Source organism: Sapajus apella, unplaced genomic scaffold (assembly GCF_009761245.1).
Source record: "Sapajus apella isolate SASKATOON/1434 unplaced genomic scaffold, GSC_monkey_1.0 scaffold12, whole genome shotgun sequence".
Taxonomy (NCBI): domain Eukaryota; kingdom Metazoa; phylum Chordata; class Mammalia; order Primates; family Cebidae; genus Sapajus; species Sapajus apella.
This window is the reverse complement of record NW_022436952.1, coordinates 28356366-28377316: the sequence shown is the minus strand read 5'-3', so window position 1 is coordinate 28377316 and position 20951 is coordinate 28356366. Positions and strand designations below refer to the sequence as shown.

Genomic DNA, 20951 nt, shown 5'->3' with positions numbered 1-20951 from the left:
TGATATAAATAACACAACACAAGGAATGAATCACTTGAATCTTGACCAGAAGCTGGGCACAATGGCTCACACCTGTAATCCCACCACTTTAGGAGGCCGAAGTGGACAGATCACTTGAGGTCAGGAGTTTGAGACCAGCCTGGCCAACATGGTGAAACCTCGTCTCTACCAAAAATACAAAAATTAGCTAGGCGTGGTGGCACACACCTGGTCTCAGGCCTGACCATATTAGGCATAATTAGATCTTAGCACAGTTATCTAGTTCAAGCTTTTCGGGAGGCTGAGGCATAAAAATTGCTGGAACCCAAGAGGCAGAGGTTGCACCACTGCACTCCAGCTGGGTGATGGAGTGAGATTCTGTTTCAAACAAAAAAAGAATCTTGACCAGTACTTCTTTCAAGCTTTCTGGAACAAGCACTGTTATACTGCCTTCAATTCTATACCTAGCATGTTTTACAGATAAAAAATCATTAATCTCAAACAATTTCAATAAGAAAGTCAGATAGCAGATTGCAATACCAGCCCAATGAAGCAGAAACTGATGTTAACAATACGTAGGTGGCAGCCAGGTGCAGTGGCTCATGCTTGTAATCCCAGCACTTTGGGAGGCCGAGGCAGGCGGATCACGAGGTCAGGAGTTTGAGACCAGCCTGACCAACATGGTGGAACCCCGTCTTTACCAAAAATACAAACAATCAGCCAGGCATGGTGGCACACACCTGTAAACCCAGCTACTCAGGAGGCTGAGGCGGAAGAATCGTTTGAACCCAGGAGACGGAGGTTACAGTGAGCCAAGATCGCGTTACTGCACTCCAGCCTGGGAGACACAGTAAGACTCAAAAAAAAAAAAAAAAAAAAAAAAATAAGCAAGAAGATAAGGACCAAAGTTTTACAAGTCTTACAATTTTTTTAAAAAGTCATTTTGATTATCTTTGAACGTAGTTCTCCACTGGAACATTTGTTTTAACACAGTAGAGGCCAGGCGCAGTGACTCATGCCTATAATTCCAACACTTTGGGAGGCCAAGGCGGGTGGATCACCTGAGGTTTAGCAGTTCAAGACCAGCCTGGCCAACATGGCAAAACCCCCGTCTCTACTAAAAATACAAAAATCAGCTGAGTGTGGTGGCGGGGCCTGTGATCCCAGCTACTTGGGAGGTTGAGGCAAGAGAATCACTCGAACCCGGGAGGCAGAGGTTGCAGTGAGCCAAGATTGCACCATTGCACTCCAGCCTAGGTGACAAGAGTGAAACTCTGTTTAAAAAAAAAAAAAAAAAGATGGCTGGGCGCGGTGGCTCACGCCTGTAATCCCAGCACTTTGGGAGGCCGAGGCAGGTGGATCACGAGGTCAAGGGATCGAGACCATCCTGGTCAACATGGTGAAACCCCGTCTCTACAAAAAATTAGCTGGGCATGGTGGCGCATGCCTGTAATCCCAGCTACTCAGGAGGCTGAGGCAGGAGAATTGCCTGAACCCAGGAGGCAGAGGTTGCGGTGAGCCGAGATCGCGCCACTGCACTCCAGCCTGGGTAACAAGAGCGAAACTCCGTCTCAAAAAAAAAAAAAAAAAAAAAAAAAGAAAGAAAGTGGAATCTTCTCAGTGTCAATCCCAAACAATAAGAACAAGAAAATAGCTGGGCATGGTGGCTCACGCCTGCAGTCCCAGACTTTGAGAAGCCAAGGCAAGCAGATCATGAAGTCAGGAGATCGAGACCATCCTAGGTAACATGGTGAAACCCCGTCACTACTAAAAATATAAAAATTTGCTGGGCGTGGTGGCAGGTGCCTGTAGTCCCCGCTACTTGGGAGGCTGAGGCAGAAGAATGCTTGAACCCGGGAGGCAGAGGTTATAGTGAGCCAAGATCATGCCATTGCATTCCAGCCTGGGCAACAGAGCGAGACTCTGTCTCAAAAAAAAAAAAAGAACAAGAAAACAAACACACACATAATGCATCAGTAAAACTACAAGACATGTGGTACCCCACAACTGAAAAGAGCCTGAAAAGAATGGGGATAAATCAATGGTCCATAATGTAGCAGAGTAGGGTAAGATCAAACCTAAGAACCTGCACAAAAGAAGTTGAATCTAACCTAAGTGCCTGCAAAAGAGAATACACAACAGAAGTTGAATCTATCTACAGAACCCTAGCAAGGTTCAAACATTAGAGGTAAAATTAAAAGGAAGGGAAAAAATTAGAGGAATTGGAGACTACAGAAGGCAGAAGGTAAAGGGATAAAAACAGGGAGATCATCTGCAAGTCTGTATAAGGAACAGACAGACCAAGAAGGTTTCCATCTCAATACTAACTCAAAGAACTAACCCTAGGATAGTTAATATCTCTGGGACCAAAAAAGAAAAAGGAAAAAAAAAAGCGAAAGCTTAGATACACAGAGTAGAATTTATCTACAGTAGCTACACTAACGTAAAAACTCAAGTTTAGTGAAAACCTACGTGTTGAAGGGTGAGATCTCCATCTCCTCTCACCCAGCGCCAGAATGCTTTTTCCAGGCAAAAGAATGGAGGATTTAGGGCCAGGTACAGTAGCTCATGCCTGTAATCCCAGCACTTTGGGAGGTTCAGGCGGACGGAGCAGGAGGTCAGGAGTTTGAGACCAGCCTGGCTCATCTCTACTAAAAATCCAAAAAAAAAAAAAAAAAATTAGCTGGGCATGGTGGCATGTGCCTGTAATCCCAGCTACTCAGGAGGCTTAGGCAGGAAAATCGCTTGAACCTGGGAGGCGGAGGTCGCAGTGAGCCGAGATCGTTTCACTGCACTCCAGCCTGGGCGACAGAGTGAGACTGTCTCAAAAAAAAAAAGAATGGAGGATTTTCTTAGCACTAACTGATCCTCCCCAGAAGAAAAGATCTACAGACACAATTTTTTTTTTTTTTTTTGAGTTCAACTCTTGTCGTCCAGGGTGGAGTGCAATGGTGCAAACTCAGCTCACTGCAACCTCCACCTCCCAGGCTCAGGCAATTCTCCTGCCTCAGCATCCGAAGAGCTGGGATTACAGGAGTGCACCACCACATCCGGCTAATTTTTGTACTTGTACTAGAGACCCGGTTTCACCATGGTGCGCAGGCTGGTTTTGAACTCCTAACCTCAGGTGATCCACCTGCCTTGGACTACAGGCATGAGCCATCGCACCCGGCCCTACAGACACTATTATTTAAAGTTCTTGGTCAAGTGCCAGCTAACTACTTGACTACCCTGCAGAGAAATTTACAGAACTTCTCATCAGTTTTTCAGAGTTCTTCTCTTAAATACAAATAACAGGATCAGGCAGGCTTAGGCGGGCAGATCACTTGAAGTCAGGAGTTTGGGATCAGGCCAGACAACATGGCAAAACCCTGTCACTACTAAAAATGGAAAAATTAGCCAAGCATGGTGGCGTAGGCCTCTAATCTCAGCTACTTCGGTGGCTGAGGCATAAGAATCGCTTGAACCCAGGAGGCAGAAATTGCAGTGAGCCAAGACTGCACCACTGCACTCTAGCCTAAACAATAGAGCAAGACTCCAACTCAAAAAAAAAAAAAAAGGACAATAAATGACATCAGACGTCAGACATCTAAGGAAGGCCTTTAACATGGAACAAAGTGACTAAAACTGACTAAATCAAAGAAAACAGGAACTCAAAACAGAACATGCATAAAACAAAAGAACATTTCAAAGAATCATAATTAAAAATCTCAGAGAGGTGAGCATGGCGGCTCACACCTGTAATCCTAGCACTTTGGGAGGCCGAGGTGGACGGATTGCCTGAGGTCAGGAGTTCAAGACCAGTCTGGCCAACATGGTAAAACCCCATCTCTGCTAAAATTACAAAAATTAGCCAGGTGCGGTGGCACGCCTGTAGTTCCAGCTACTCAGGAGGCTGAGGCAGGAGAATGGCTTGAGCCTGGGAGGCAGAGGTTGCAGTGGGCCGAGATCATGCCACTGCACTCAAACCTACACAACAGACTGAGACTCTGTCTCGAAAAAATAATAAAATTAAAAATAAAATAAAACTCTCAGAGGTATAAGATATGGTACTCATAAAACAGGTTGCTATAAAACAAAAACAACAGGAAGAATTCTGGAGAATCACAAATACAATAGCTTTAAAAAAATTAGTAGAAGAAAAAAAACAAAAAAGAAAAAAAAGAAAAACAAAATTAGTAGAAGAAAGTAAACAATAAGACAAAGAAATGGAAACACGGAAAAAATAAGAAAAATCAGATGATCAGTCCAGGAGATCCAACATCCAACAAATTGCAATTCCAAGAAAACAGTGGGAAGGAAATTATCAGAGAAATCACATAAGAAAATTTCCTAGAACTGAAAAACTAAAGCTTTAAAATTAAAATAATAAAAATAGGCTGGGCACAGTGACACACGCCTGTAAACCCAGCACCTTAGGAGCGAAAACAGAAGAACTGCTTGAGGCTATGAGTTCCAGGCCAGCCTGGGAAACACAGCAAGATCTCAGCTCTACAAAACATTTTTAAAATGAACTGGGCATGGTGGCATGCGTCTATCGTCCTGGCTACTCAGAAGTTGAGGCAGAAGGATCACTTGAGCCCAGGAGTTAGAGGTTACAGTGAGGTATAATCACACCACCTCACTCCAGCCTGGGAAACAGACTGAGACGCTGTCTCTTAAAAATAAATAATTAAATTAAATAGGTTGGGTGCAGTGGGCGATACCTGTAATCCAATCCCAGCACTTTGGGTGTCCAAGGCAGATGGATCACTCGAGCCCAGGAGTTCAACACCAGCCTGGGCCAACACGGTGAGTGCCCATCTCTACATTTGTCAACTAGCCAGGCGGGGAAATAGCTTGAGCCCAGGAGTTTGAGGCTGCAGTAAGCTATGACTGTGTCACTTGCACTCCTAAGTGACAGGGCAAGACCCTGTCTCAAAACTAACTAAATAAAAACAATAATAGAAGTCAAAGCAAGACACATTACTATAAAAATTTAGATCATAAATAAAGAGAAAATCTTAAATATTTCCACAGAAAAACAGGCCATATGTAAAGGACTGGGAATCAGAATGTCAAAGGGCTTCAACAGAAACCCTCAAATATAGAAGAAAATGGTGCAAAATTCTAAGTGAAAATAATTTTCAAATCTAATAATATACCCAAAGAATCAAATAAATATAAACGTAAAGAAATTCTCAAATATGCAATATGGATACTTTTGATTAGAAATGCATCTTTACATTTTCTCCCTTTTCTCAGGGAGCCACTAGTATAGTCACCAAACAAGGTCATAAACAAAGAAAAAGGAGAAAAAGAAAGACACGGGATCCAGGAAACAAAAGATCCAACACTGAGGGAGCCAAGAGGATTCCAAGGATTGTGTTGAAGAAGGAGTCCAGTCATAACAATTATGACTAAAGAGCTACCAGCTACCAGTCCAGATGAGAACAGGTGGATAGACAGTTCCTAAGACACGCCTTTGGGAAATAAATGGAACTAATAGATTACATTACAAGTCTGATCAAAGACTTACCTTATAAGTCTGATGACTAAAAGGTGTTTTACAAAGTTGTTGGAAGGTATCAGAGGACAACAGTAGATTCAAGGAAAGCAAAGCAAAAGGAGAGAATGAGGATAAAGGAGTGTGAAGTAAACAAAATTAAAATCCTTAACTCTCATAAAATAAAATTAATACAGCCAGGCACAGTGGCTCATGTCTGTAATCCCAGCACTTTGGGAGGCCAAGGCAGGTGGATCACCCGAAGTCAGGAGTTCAAGACCAGCCTGGCCAACACGGTGAAACCCTGTCTATAATAAAAATACAAAAATTAGCCAGGCATGGTGGTGTGTGCCTGTAATTCCAGCTACTAAGGAGGTTGAGGCAGGAGAATCTCTTGAACCCAGGAGGTGGAGGTTGCAGTGAGCTGAGACTGCTCCACTGCACTCCAGCCTGGACAACAGAGCGAGACTCCATCTCAAAAAAAAAAAAAAAAAAAAAAAAAAGGAGATAGCAGTACATGTTTATTACTTAGAAATAAGGAGGAGGAGACCAGAAACAGCAAAGAGTTACCTCAGCAAAGAACTATAAGAGCTCTCTTTTCCACGCTCACCAAGCAGAAATAAAATAGGAATAACAGTAATGAAACATACCTGACATTCTAAGAGGTATTATAATTGTGTTAGAAATACAGTTCTTTTTTCTATAAGAGACTGGGTCTTGATACACTGCTTAGACTACCCTTCAACTCCCAAGCTCAAGCAATCCTCCTGCCTCAACCTCCCAAGTAACTGGGACCACAGGTGTGCACCACTGTACCTGGCTTGAGATACATTTTTTTTTTACTGCAAATTTTAGGCCAAAATGTGACAGCAATTAAAAATATGGTGTGATCACTTCTCGGCCTTTTGGCTAAGATCAAGTGTAAAAATATGGTGTGACAGGACTAAAAAGGGGGAGTGGAAATCACCTTTTTAAGCACCTTCATGGCAAATATTTTCCCAGTATTTGCTCCTGTTACTTTTCGTACTTGAAAAACCTGGATTAAAAAAAAGTGTGTGTTATTCAAAGGCAAACTATGTCAGTCACACTCCCTTAATTCCTAGTTATCAGAAACATATGTCACAGCAGTTTATATTATAAAAACTATGTGCAAAAATGATCAGCCAAAAGAACAGACCACATTAACGATCATGACTTTCCTGTTTGTTCTGCTGCCATCTGGTGGTAACGTTGGACAATGACCATCTAATAATAAACAGTTACTTTATACTAATATACAAAATCCTACTTAGAACAAGCTATAAACAGTGTTCCCAGAAGCATAATGCCACCTTAAAAATTATAAAATATTTCATAAATTTCTTCCAATGGTGCCACTGTTCTTGCTTCATATAAGACTATTTAAAAATAGTTGACAGGAAATTACTGATTACTTATTACTTAAAATAGCCAGTAATTATATTTGGCCCTCTGAATCTATAGGTTCAGCAGCCACCAATTCAACCAACTGCAGAATGAAAATACTTGGTGGGGGGGAGCCAGGCGAGGTGGCTCACACTTGCAATCCCAGCACTTTGGGAGGCCAAGGTGGGTGGATTACAAGGTCAGGAGTTCAAGACCAGCCTGGCCAACACAGTGAAACCCCATCTCTACTAAAAATACAAAAATTAGCTGGGCACGGTGGCAGGCGCCTTTAATCCCAGCTACTTGGGAGGCTGAGGCAGGAGAATCGCTTGGACCCGGGAGGTGGTGGTTGCAGTGAGCCGAGATGGCACCACTGCACTCTAGTCTGGACGACAGAGCCAGACTATGTCTCAAAAAAAAAAAAAGAAAGAAAACACTTGGGGGAAAAAAATCAATAAACAACACAAACAATAAAAAAAAAATACAAATATGGCAGGCACAGTGGCTCCTACCTGTAATCCCAGCACTTTGGGAGGCCAACTCCCAAAGGCTGATCACCTGAGGTCAGGAGTTCAAGACCAGCCTGGCTAACATGATGAAAACCCTTCTCTACTAAAAATACAAAAATTAGCTGGGCATGGTGGTATGCATCCGTAATCCCAGCCACTTGGAGCCTTAGGCAGAGAATTGCTTGAACCCAGGAGGCAGAGGTTGCAGTGAGCCGAGATCATGCCACTGCACTCTAGCCTGAGGGAAAGAGCAAGGCTGTGTCTCAAAAAATAGAAAAAATAAAATAATAAAGTATACGGGAGGATGTGTATAGCTTATATGCAAATACTATGCCATTTTATATAAGGCACTTGAACATCAGCAGATTTTGTTATCTGCAAAGGTCTTGGAACCACTCTCCCATACTGAAAGACAACTATAAACATGGTCATGCAAAACCTAAAATATGTGAGATTCAAAGTGCATGTGTTGCACATTCAGGATGATTAGAACATATTAGAATGTGTTCTTAAGCGTAAGAATAGATTACAAATATCTACTTTGGAAAACTTACACTTTACAATAGCAAAAATAGTTCTTAAAACTTAATCCTAACCAAGTTGTTATCTAAATTCTATCTTTTAATGGAGACTAGATTGGTATAAGTATTTTTTTGTTTGTTTGTTTTCTTTTTTTTTTTTTGAGACGGAGTTTCGCTCTTGTTACCCAGGCTGGAGTGCAATGCCACGATCTCGGCTCACCGCAACCTCCGCCTCCTGGGTTCAGGCAATTCTCCTGGCCCAGCCTCCCGAGTAGCTGGGGCTACAGGCACGCGCCACCATGCCCAGCAAATTTTTTGTATTTTTAGTAGAGACGGGGTTTCACTATGTTGACCAGGATGGTCTCAATCTCTTGACCTCATGATCCACCCGCCTCGGCCTCCCAAAGTGCTGGGATTACAGGCTTGAGCCACCGCGCCCGGCCTGTTTGTTTGTTTTCGAGACAGAGTCTTGCTCTGTCACCAGGCTGGAGTGCAGTGGTACGATCTTGGCTCATTACAACCTCCACCTGCCAGGTTCAAGCGATTCTCTGGCCTCAGCCTCCCAAGTAGCTGGCATTATAGGCGCTCACCACCACATCCAGCTAAGTTTTGTATTTTCAGTAGAGATGGAGTTTCACCATATTGGCCAGGATGGTCTTGATCTCCTGACCTTGTGATCCACCTGCCTTGGCCTCCCAAAGTACTGGGATTACAGGCGTGAACCACCACGGCCGGCCAGCTTGGTATAAATTTTCTTGGGCAGAACTCATAAAAGTGATATGTTAAGTTTTAAAGTCTTGGGAAAAACTGTGAAACTAAGTAGTTTTCTTCTCTCTTTTTATATTCCTTCAGCTTCCCCAACTCTAATGCTCCAGACAACCAGTTTCGATTAAGGTCTCAGTAATAGATAACAAGTCAGAGTGCCATGCCTCTTGTAAGCAAGATGGGGTTTATTTTTAAAGAAGATACCACGTAACCAAAGTAAAAAATGAAACCTCTAATAATAGACTTTGCCTGGTACAGCTGCCTGTTTATTTATTCTACAAATATTGACTGAGTACCTACTATGTGCCAGGCTTTTACATGTGTGGTGTCATCAAGAGAAGGGAAAACTGAACTTCTGCACATCCCTCAAACAAACCAGCCAAGTGGTCATGATCACAGCCTTTGCTGACAGCTGACAAAGACTGAAGATGACTGCTGGAACCTGGGTATAAAAATCAATCTAGTCAAGACAGACACCAGCTCTCATTTCAAAAATATTGCCTACCTTTCCATAGCCCCCTTTACCAAGTACCCGAAGTAGCTCAAAACATTCTGGTCTGATTTTTTCCGGCCCTCTGTTCACACTAGTTTCTGAGATTTCAAATTTCTCACAATGTTCCATGCCACTGGGAAGAAAAGCAAAACCCAAAGTAAATTTGCAGGAAGTTAAATTACTTTCAGCATACAGCCAAGACAAAGGAGAAAGAGAACGTAATCTAATTAAGGGAAAGTAAAAAAGGTATATGCCAGCAAATATATTATCTGTGCTCTACACAACCTGAACAGCAGGTCAAGATTAGGGTGGCCTGATTATTGTTTACCTCGTTGTTCACAGAATGTGCAATCAATTATTTATTTATTTTTTAAATGTTTATTTTATGTACAAAGAGGTATCATGGTTTTTCATTGGGTAGATGCCTTGGATAATCCATTCAAGGAAGATCACTTAGTCCAACTTAATGAGACCTACATCCTTCCCGTACTGATAGAAACATTGGCAGCACATATTGAGGCTGTATTTCTGGATCAGACCTTGCCAGTTTGAGCAGATGCAACAAAAAAAGAACCCTAATTGAATTTTCACAGGTGACTCCAGTACAGCTGCTGGTGATTCATCTTGCTCTTAGGAGTGCAACAAAGTAAAAGAAGACAATTATTTGTTTTCATAAGCATTAAGCACCCCAAAACTAAGGTAAGTTAGAACAAATTTATTAAGCTGGCAAAGGAAAAAAGTCTTCTAGTTATTCAAATTTATTCATTCAAAATGTCTTTGAAATTAGGTATTATCCAACCTCATTTGGCAATGTCAGCAGAAAATCCGGGATCTTTCCAAAACTACCCAATGAGTTCACATCACGGTATAAAACTTCTTCCTAACAAACTCATCCATGCATCTATGTCCATTTTTCCAAGTTATTAGCTTGATTTAAAGAATCCAACAGGCATGGTGGCTCATGCCTGTAATCCCAGCACTTTGGGAGGCTGAGGCGGACAGAACACTTGAGGTTGGGAGTTCGAGACCATCCTGGCCAACGTGGTAAAACCCTGTCTCTACTAAAAATACAAGAATTAGCTGATGTGGTAGTGCACGCCTGTAGTGCCAGCTACTTGAGAGGCTGAGGCAGGACAATTGCTTGAACTCAGGAGGCAGAGTTTGCAGTGAGCCAAGATTGTACCACTGCACTCCAGCCTGGGTGACAGAGGGAGACTCCGCCTACAAAAAAACAAAAATAAAGACTCCAAAAGGGGTAGCTATTGTCTCTGTCATTTAAATGGTTTCTACATGAGTGACCTATCTTCGCACTCTCCTCCTATACCAAGACTTTTTATTTGAGAGTACAATACAGAGCAGATTAATCACCATACTCACCTAATGGAGCTTGTCTAAAATGACTTAAGATTACATGATTTTCTTTCCTTTTTTTTTTTTTTTCTGAAACAAAGTCTTGCTCTGTCACCCAGACTGGAGTGTAGTGGTGCAATCTTGGCTCACAGCGGCCTCTACCTCCTGGGTTCAAGTGATTCTCTTGTCTCAGTCTCCCCAGTAGCTGGGGTTACGGGTGCATGCCATAACACCTGGCTAATTTTTGAATTTTTAGAAAAGACAGGGTTTCACTATGTTGGCCAGGCTGGTCTTGAACTCCTGACATCAAATAATCTGCCCACTCTGGCCTCCCAAAGTACTGGGGATTATAGGTGTGAGCCACCATGCCGAGCCAGACTGCATAAACTTCTGTTTGAATGATGGTATGAATTTCTGTTTGTATATTAAAGCAAAACATAAACTATTTGACTTTTTGAGGCATTTCTACAAATTTTTCTGTTAAGAAAAGGTTAAAAACATGGCTCTCTATATTCAACTAAAAACTCAGATTCATATTCAGTACTCTGAATTTGAAATAATATCTTTTCCTCAAAATCCATATATAATCTCAAAACTCTGATAGGTTATAATATTGATCAGATTTTGGTGCCAAATTTAATACATCAAGTTGATAAATATGACTCTACATATTTAAGAACAGGTTACTGGAATCACATGATTGCTATGTAATAGAACTGATATAACCTACTTGTAAGAAAGACAGCACAATGAAAATCTCTTCATATAAACTTACAGTTCATATGGTCCAACTCCCCCATGGTCCATGCTTTCATTTAACTGACCCTGAAAAATATGTTAAAGTTTCAGAAATAATCTCATAAATATAAAATTTTGAAGTTTAATTCTTTGCCTCAAAATTAAAAGAGAATGAATGAAATAAACCAGCCTAACAGTTCTCTATACTTCAACGAACAGGCAAATATGGTGATGAACAAAAATCAAGTACACATACAACACTATGGGAATTTCACTATCAATTATTTTACAAATAGAGATGAAGTCTCTCTACGTTGCCCAAACTGGAATACAGTCAGTAGCTATACAGGGGTATGATCACAGCATACCACAGGCTTAAACTCCTCAAGTGATTCTTCTGCCTCAGCGTCCCAAGTAGCTGGGAATACAGGCACCCAGCTCTTTCTTTTTTGGCTTTTTCTTTTTCATTTTCGTTTTTGAGACGGAGTCTCACTCTGTCACTCAGGCTGCAGTGCAGTGGTGCCATCTCGGCTTACTGTAACCTCTGCCTCCTGGTTCCAGTGAGTCTCCTGCCTCAGCCTCTCGAGTAGCTGGGACTACAGGCATGTGCCACCATGCCTGGCTAATTTTTGTATTTTTAGTAGAGACAGGGTTTCACAAGTTAACTAGGCTGTCCTCGAACTCCTAACCTCAGGTGATCACCCCCCTTAGCCTCCCAAAGTCCTGGGATTACAGGCATGAGCCACCACACCTGGCCCCAGCTTTTGCTTTTAATTTTATATGACAACTAAACTATAAAGGCTGACATCAAATAATCAATAATCAAAAAAATAAAACCAAGTGAATTTTCCTTCAAAATGTACAATTATCTATTCAGAAATGTGTCTTTTGTGTATTGTGGATTATGAAACTAAAGGCACTACATACTGAATATGACTTAACAAATTAAATGACTTATACAAAGTGCTATTTTGATGTCCTTTTGATACAGAATAACATAATGCTATAAACTAAGCCTAAAGTACCCACAACTCATCCAGGGTATCTAGTGTAAAGTGTGACTAATCAAGACAAAGTAATTAGGCAACACTGTCAAACAGCTGGAAATCATGCTGGACAAACATTTATTCTGACCATAGAATAAATGGGTATAAAATTTAAATAACCTTCTTTATACTAGCAATTAACAACTCCAAAATGAAATGAAGATAACAACTCCATTCATAATATCATCAATAAGAAGTAGCTTAGAAAAAAATGTATGTCAGGTACAGTGGCATAAATACTTTGGGAAGCCAAGGCGGGAGGATCACTTGGAGTTCAAGATCAGCCTGGACAACATAGTAAGATCCTGCCTCTACAAAAAAATTTTTGAAAATCAGCTGGGTATGGTGGCACACACCTGTAGCCCCAGCTACTTAAGAGGCTGAGTGGCCGGGCGCGGTGGCTCACGCCTATAATCCCAGCACTTTGGGAGGCTGAGGCGGGTGGATCACAAGGTCAAGAGATCGAGACCATCCTGGTCAACATGGTGAAACCCCGTCTCTACTAAAAATACAAAAAATTAGCTGGGCATGGTGGCGCGTGCCTGTAACCCAGTTACTCAGGAGGCTGAGGCAGGAGAATTGCCTGAACCCAGGAGGCGGAGGTTGCGGTGAGCCGAGATCGCGCCATTGCACTCCAGCCTGGGTAACAAGAGCGAAACTCTGTCTCAAAAAAAAAAAAAAAAGAGGCTGAGGTGGGAGGATTGCTTGAGTACAAGAGGTCAAGGCTGCAGTGTGCCATGATTGTGCCACTGTATTCCAGCCGGGGCAACAAAGTGAGACCCTGTCTTAAAAAAAAAAAATTTAACCAAAGTATAAGACTTATACACTGAAAACTATAAAATATTGCTGAATAAAATTAAAGATGACCTAAATAAATGGAAAGGTATTCCATGTTTACAGATCAGAAGATTTAACATTAAGATGGCAATACTAACCAAACTTGTCACAGATTCAACTGCATCCTATCAAAACCCCAGGTTTCTTTCTTGCAGAAATTGGCAAGCTGATCCTAAAATTCACATAAAAGTGCAAGGGACCAGCTAGGTGCAGTGACTCACGCCTGTAATCCCAGCACTTTGGGAGGCCAAAGCGGGTGGATCACCTGAGGTCGGGACTTCAAGACCAGCCTGACCAACATGGAGAAATGCCATCTCTACTAATAATACAAAATTAGCAGGGTGTGTTGGCACATGCCTGTAATCTCAGCTACTCAGGAGGCTGAGGCAGGAGAATTGCTTGAACCCAGGAGGCAGAGATTGCAGTAAGCTGGGGTCACACCATTGCACTCCAGCCTGGGCAACAACAGCAAAACTCCATTTCAAAAAATAAATAAATAAATAAAATTCGAGCTGAGTGCAGTGTTGCACGCCTGTAGTCCCAGCTATTGAGGAGGCTGAGGCAGGATAATCACTTGGGCCTGGAGCTCCACTCCAGCCTGGGCAATGTAGTGAGACCCTGTCTCCAAAAAAAAAAAAAAAAAAAAAAAAAAAAAAGATCCTCCCAACAGCTGAGTGCGGTGGCTCACACTTATAATCCAGCACTTTGGGAGGCCAAGGCAGGGGAATCACCTGAGGTCAGGAGTTCAAGACCAGCCTGGCCAATGTAGTAAAACCCCGTCTCTACTAAAAATTTAAAAAAATTAGCTGAGCATTGTGGTGGGTGCCTGTAATCTCCGTTGCTCAGGAGGCTGAGGCTGGAGGATCGCTTGAACTCAGGAGGCGGAGGCTGCAGTGAGCCAAGATCATGCCATTGCACTCTAGCTGGGCAACAAGAGCAAAACTCCATCTCAAAAAGAAAAAAAAATCCTCCCAAAACACAACAAGAAAATAAAATTCTTAGAAGTATAGGAGGGAGTAAATCTTCATGATCCTGGGGAAGGCAATAGTTTCTTATATACCTTGCCAAAAGCACAAACAATTTTTAAAAATCGATAAACTGATTTACTGAAAACATAAAACCTTTGCATGTCAAAAGACACCAACACCATCAAGAAAGCAAAAAGAGGCCTGGGCACAGCGGCTCACACTTAGAATCCCAACATTTTGGGAGGCTGAGGTTGGCATATCTCTTGAGCTCAGGAGTTTTGAGACCAGCCTGGGCAACATGACAAAACCTGATCTGGGGAAGTGCAACTGGCTGAAGGATCCAGGACTTTACCCGCTCAGCACTCCGGTTCAGATACTGCACTTCTCCCATAGTTGCTGCAGCCCACAGTCCAATAGAACGCTGCTGTGCGGAAGAGTAGAAAAGCACTGCAAGTTCAAGTTACCGACACAGATCTGGGCAACAGCTCGGGAGCCCGCGCTGGGAGTTGTCAGCATAGATCTGGGCAGAAGTACTGACTAGCACTGAGAGCATCTATGGGTCAGATCTATCTGCCCCCAAGAAAGAGAGAGAGATGAAAGCAGGGAAACAGGTCATACGGCTTGGCAGATCCCACCTTCACAAGACCAGCAAACTGAAGCCCTCTCGCTTGAGAGTTCTGTGGGGAAAAGGATGTCCACCATTGCAAAGGTGGGTCTAATCTCACCTGTATAAACAAAAGCCAGAGGAAGCCTACACAACAGCAGGGCTGAGTCTGAGGCCGCCCAGCAGCGCCTCTGTAGGCAAACAAGGGGCAAACTGCCTCCTCAAGCAGCTTCCTGACCCCTGAATAACTAAAAACACGCCACATACAGGAGAGCTCTGGCTGATACCTGGGGGAGGGGTACCCTTCTGGGACCAGAGGAAAGATCAGGCAGCAATCCTCACTGCTCTGCACCCCACCCTCCAAGGGTGATTCCCAGGCAAGCAAGGTCTGGAGTAGACCTCCAGCAGTCCTATAGCAGAGGAGCCTGACTGTTAGAAGGAAAACTAAAAAACAAAAAGAAATAGCTTCAACATCAACAGGAAGGACGTCCACTCAGAGACTCCATCTAAAATCACCAACTTCAAGGATCAAAGGTAGATAAATCCACGAAGATGGGAAGAAACCAGCACAAAAAGGATGAAATCATCAAAGACCAGAATGCCTCTTCTCCTCCAAAGGATCACAGCTCCTCACCAGCAAGGGAACAAAACAGGATGGAGAATGAGTTTGACGAATTGACAGAAGCAGGCTTCGGAAGGTGGGTAATAACAAACTTCTCTGAGCTAAAGGAACATGTTCTAAACCAATGCAAAGAAACTAAAATACTTGAAAAAAGGTTAGACGAAATGCTAACTGGAATAACCAGCTTAGAGAAGAACATAAATGCCTTGATGGAGCTGAAAAACACAGCACAAGAACTTCACAAAGCATACACAAGTTTCAATAGCCAAATCAATCAAGCAGAAGAAAGGTTATCAGAGATTGAAGATCAACTCATTGAAATAAAATGAGAAGACAAAATTAGAGAAAAAAGAGTGAAAAGAAACGAACAAAACCTCCAAGAAACATGGGATTATGTGAAAAGACCTAATCTACACTTGATCAGTGTACCTGTATGTGATGGGGAGAATGAATCCAAGCTGGAAAACACTCTTCAGGATATTATCCAGAACTTCCCCAACCTAGCAAGGCAGGCCAACATTCAAATCCAGGAAATATAGAGAACACCACAAAGATACTCCTCAAGAAGAGCAACCCCAAGGACATAATCATCAGATTCACTAGAGTTGAAATGAAGGAAAAAATGCTAAGGGCAGAGAGAGAAAGGTCAGGTCACCCACAAAGGGAAGTCCATCAGACTCACAGTGGATCTCTCAGCAGAAACCCTACAAGCCAGAAGAGAGTGTCTTGTAGGGTTTCATTATCCTTAAAGAAAAGAACTTTCAACCAAGAATTTCATATCCAGACAAACTAAGCTTCATAAGTGAAGGAGAAATAACTTTACGGACAAGCAAATGCTGAGAGATTTCGTCACCATCAGGCCTGCCTTACAAGAGCTCCTGAAGGAGGCACTTAACAGCAAAAGGAACACCCAATACCAGCCACTGCAAAAACATACCAAATGGTAAAGACCAACAACACAATGAAGAAACTGCATCAACTAATGGGCAAAACAACCAGCCACTAACAAAATGGCAGGATCAAAATCACACAAAACAATATTAACGTTAAATGTAAACGGCCTAAATGTCTCAATCAAAAGACACAGACTGGCATACTGGATAAAAAATCAGGACCCATCAGTGTGCTGTATTCAGGAGACCCACCTTACATGCAAAGACACACACAGACTCAAAATAAAGGGATGGAAGAAGATTTACCAAGCAAATGGACAGCAACAAAAAGCAGGGGTTGCAATCCTAGTCTCTGATAAAACGGACTTTAAACCAAGAAAGACCAAAAGAGACAAAGAAGGGCATTACATAATGGTAAAAGGAACAATGCAACAGGAAGAGCTAACTATGCTAAACATATATGCACCCAATACAGGAGCACCCAGATACATTAAAGCAAGTTCTTAACAATCTACAGAGACTTAGGCTCCCGCACAATAATAGTGGGAGACTTTAACACTCCACTGTCAATATTAGACAGATCAACAAGACAGAAAATCAACAAGGATATCCAGGACTTGAATGGAGATCTGCACCAAGTGGACCTAACAGGCATCTACAGAACTCTTCGCCCCAAATCCGCAGAATATACATTCTTCTCAGCACCACATCGCACTTACTCTAAAATTGACCACATGATTGGAAGTAAATCACTCTTCAGCAAATGCAAAAGGACAGAAATCATAACAAACAGTCTCTTAGACCACAGTGCAATCAAGTTAAAACTCAAGATTAAGAAACTCACTCAAAACTGCACAACTACATAACTCCATGGAAACTGAACAACTTGCTCCTGAATTATGACTGGATAAACAATGAAATGAAGGCAGAAAAAAGATGTTTTTTAAAACCAATGAGAACGAGCTGGGCGCGGTGGCTCAAGCCTGTAATCCCAGCACTGTGAGAGGCCGAGGCGGGTGGATCACGAGGTCAAGAGATCGAGACCATCCTGGTCAACATGGCGAAACCCCGTCTCTACTAAAACTACAAAAAAATTAGCTGGGCATGGTGGCGCGTGTCTATAGTCCCAGCTACTCAGGAGGCTGAGGCAGGAGAATTGCCTGAACTCAGGAGGCGGAGATTGCGGTGAGCCGAGATCGTGCCATTGCACTCCAGCCTGGGTAACAAGAGCGAAACTCTGTCTCAAAAAAAAAAAAAAAAAAAAAAAAAAAAACCAATGAGAACGAAGACACAACGTACCAGAATCTCTGGGACACATTTAAAGCAGTGTCTAGCGGGAAATTTATAGCAATAAATGCCCACATGAGAAGCAAGGAAAGATCTAAAATTGACACCCTATCGTCAAAACTGAAAGAGCTAGAGGAGCAAGATCAAAAAAACTCAAAAGCTAGCAGAAAACAAGAAATAACTAAGATCAGAGCAGAACTGAAGGAAATAGGGACACAAAAAAACTCTTCAAAAAAATCAAAAAACCCAAGAGCGGGTTTTTTGAAAAGATCAACAAAATAGACAGACTGCTAGCCAGACTAATAAAAAAGAAAAGAGAGAAGAATTGAATAGATGCAATAAAAAACGATAAAGGGATATCACCACCAATTCCACAGAAATATAAACTACCATAAGAGATTACTACAAACAACTCTATGTACATAAACCAGTAAATCTGGAAGAAATGGATAAATTCCTGGACACTTGCACCCTCCCAAGACTAAACCAGGAAGAAGTTGAAACTCTGAATAGACCAATAACAAGGTCTGAAGTTGAGCAGCAATTAATAGCCTACCAGCCAAAAAAAGTCCAGGTCCAGAAGGGTTAACAGCCGAATTCTACCAGATGTACAAAGAGGAGCTGGTACCATTCCTTCTGAAACTATCACAAACAATACAAAAAGAGAGAATCTTCCCTAACTCATTTTATGAGACCAACATCATCCTGATACCAAAACCTGGCAGAGACACAACTAAAAAAGAAAACTTCAGGCCAATATCCATAATGAACATCGATGCAAAAATCTTCAACAAAATACTGGCAACCCAAATGCAATAGCACATAAAAATCTTTTTTTTTTTTTTTTTTTTTTTTGAGACGGGGTTTCCCTTTTTTTACCCAGGCTGGAGTGCAATGGCACGATCTCGGCTCACCGCAACCTCCGCCTCCTGGGTTCAGGCAATTCTCCTGCCTCAGCCTCCTGAGTAGCTGGGATTACAGGCACGCACCACCATGCCCAGCTAATTTTTTTGTATTTTTAGTAGAGACGGGGTTTCACCATGTTGACCAGGATGGTCTCGATCTCTTGACCTCGTGATCCACCCGCCTCGGCCTCCCACAGTGCTGGGATTACAGGCTTGAGCCACCGCGCCCGGCCGCACATAAAAATCTTATCCATCATGTTCAAGTAGGCTTCATCCTGGGGTTGCAAGGCTGGTTCAACATAAGCAAATCTATAAACGTAATCTATCACATAAACAGAGCCAAAGACAAAAACCACATGATTATCTCAATAGATGCAAAAGCCTTGAACAAAATTCAACAGCCCTTTACACTAAAAACCCTCAATAAACTAGGCATCGATGGAACGTATCTCAAAATAATAAAAGCTATTTACGACAAACCCACAGCCAGTATCATACTGCACAGGCAAAAACTGGAAGCATTCCCTTTGAAAACTGGCAATAGACAAGGGTGCCCTCTCTCATGACTCCTATTCAATATAGTATTGGAAGTTCTAGCCAGAGCAATCAGGCAAGAAAAAGAAATAAAGGTATTCAATTAGGAAAAGAAGAAGTCAAATTGTCTCTATTTGCAGACCACATGATTGTATATTTAGAAGACTCCATCTTCTCAGCCCAAAATCTCCTTAAACTGATAAGCAGCTTCAGCAGTCTCAGAATACAAACTCAATGTGCAGAAATCACAAGCATTCCTATATACCAATAACAGACAAACAGAGAGCCAAATCATGAACGAACTCCCATTCACAATTGCTACAAAGAGAATAAAATACCTAGGAATACAACTAACAAAAGATGTAAAGGACCTCTTCAAGGAGAACTACAAATCATGCCTCAAGGAAATAAGAGAAGACACAAACAGATAAGAGAAACATTCCATGCTCATGGTTAGGAAGAATCAATATTGTCAAAATGGCCATGCTGCCCAAAGTAATTTATAGATTCAACACTATCCCCATCAAGCTACCATTGACCTTTTTCACAGAATTGGAAAAAACCACTTTAAACTTCATATGGAACCAAAAGAGAGCCCACATAGCCAAGACAATCCTAAGCAAAAAGAACAAAGCTGGAGATATCATGCTACCTGACTTCAAACTATACTACAAGGCTACGGTAATCACAACAGCATGGTACTGATACCAAAACAGAGATATAGACCAGTAGAACAGAACAGAGGCCTCAGAAGCAACACCACACATCTACAACCATCTGATCTTTGACAAACTTGACAAAGGCTAGCAACAGGGAAAGGAGTCCCTGTTTAATAAATGGCGTTGGGAAAACTGGCTAGCCATGTACAGAAAGCTGAAACTGGACCCCTTCCTTACACTTTACGCTAAAATTAACTCCAGATGGATTAAAGATTTAAACATAATACCTAACACCATAAAAACCCTAGAAGAAAACCTAGGCAATACCATTCAGGACACAGGCATAGGCAAGGACTTCAAAACTAAAATAACAAAAGCAATGGCAACAAAAGCCAAAATAGTCAAATGGGATCTAATTAAACTTAAGAGTTTCTGCACAGCAAAAGAAATAATCATTAGAGTGAACTGGCAACCAGGAGAATGGGAAAAAACGTTTCCAATCTGCCCATCTGACAAAGGGCTAATACCCAGAATCTACAAAGAACTAAAGCAGATTTACAAGAAAAAAAAAACCCATTCAAAAGTGGGCAAAGGATATGAACAGACACTATGCAAAAGAAGACACTTATGAGGCCAACGAACACTGAAAAAATGCTAATCATCACTGGTCATTAGAGAATGCAAATCAAAACCACAACAAGATACCATCTCATGCCAGTTAGAATGGTGATCATTAAAAAATCTGGAGACAACAGATGCTGGAGAGGATGTGGAAAAATAGAAACACTTTTACACTGTTGGTGGGAGTGTAAATTAGCTCAACCACTGTAAAAGACAGTGTGGCGATTCCTCAAGGATCTAGAAATAGAAATTCCATTTGATCCAGGAATCCCATTACTGGGTATATACCCAAAAGATTATAAATCATTCTATCAGGCTGGGCGCAGTGGCTCAAGCCTGTAATCCTAGCACTTTGGGAGGCTGAGGCGGGTGGATCACGAGGTCAAGAGATCGAGACCATCCTGGTCAACATGGTGAAACCCCGTCTCTACTAAAAACACAAAAAATTAGCTGGGCATGGTGGTGCGTGCCTGTAATCCCAGCTACTCAGGAGGCTGAGGCAGGAGAATTGCCTGAACCCAGGAGGCGGAGGTTGCGGTGAGCCGAGATCGCGCCATTGCACTCCAGCCTGGGTAACATGAGTGAAACTCCATCTCAAAAAAAAAAAAAAAAAAATCATTCTATCATAAAGACACATGCACACATATGTTCACTGCAGCACTGTTTACAATAGTAAAGGCCTGGAACCAACCCAAATGCCCATCAATGATAGACTGGACAAACAAAATGTT

At 42.0% G+C, this 20951-nt stretch overlaps 1 protein-coding gene across 9 annotated transcripts in view; it reads right to left on the bottom strand.

Moving 5' to 3' along the window:
* Nucleotides 1–20951, bottom strand: part of RPS6KB1 (ribosomal protein S6 kinase B1) — a 62405-nt gene that overhangs the window by 30306 nt on the left and 11148 nt on the right. For 8 of the 9 annotated variants that reach the window (XR_004269701.1, XM_032280718.1, XM_032280721.1 and 5 more), the window contains 3 exons: nt 11282–11331; nt 9169–9289; nt 6432–6500 (listed from right to left, as the gene is read on the bottom strand). Coding sequence is in view for 8 of the 9 variants with exons in the window: in XM_032280718.1 (XP_032136609.1) it covers nt 6432–6500; nt 9169–9289; nt 11282–11331 (240 nt within the window). In the remaining variant the exon portion in view is untranslated. The remainder of the gene's footprint in view (nt 1–6431; nt 6501–9168; nt 9290–11281; nt 11332–20951) is intronic. The other variant, XM_032280719.1, reaches the window with a different exon arrangement.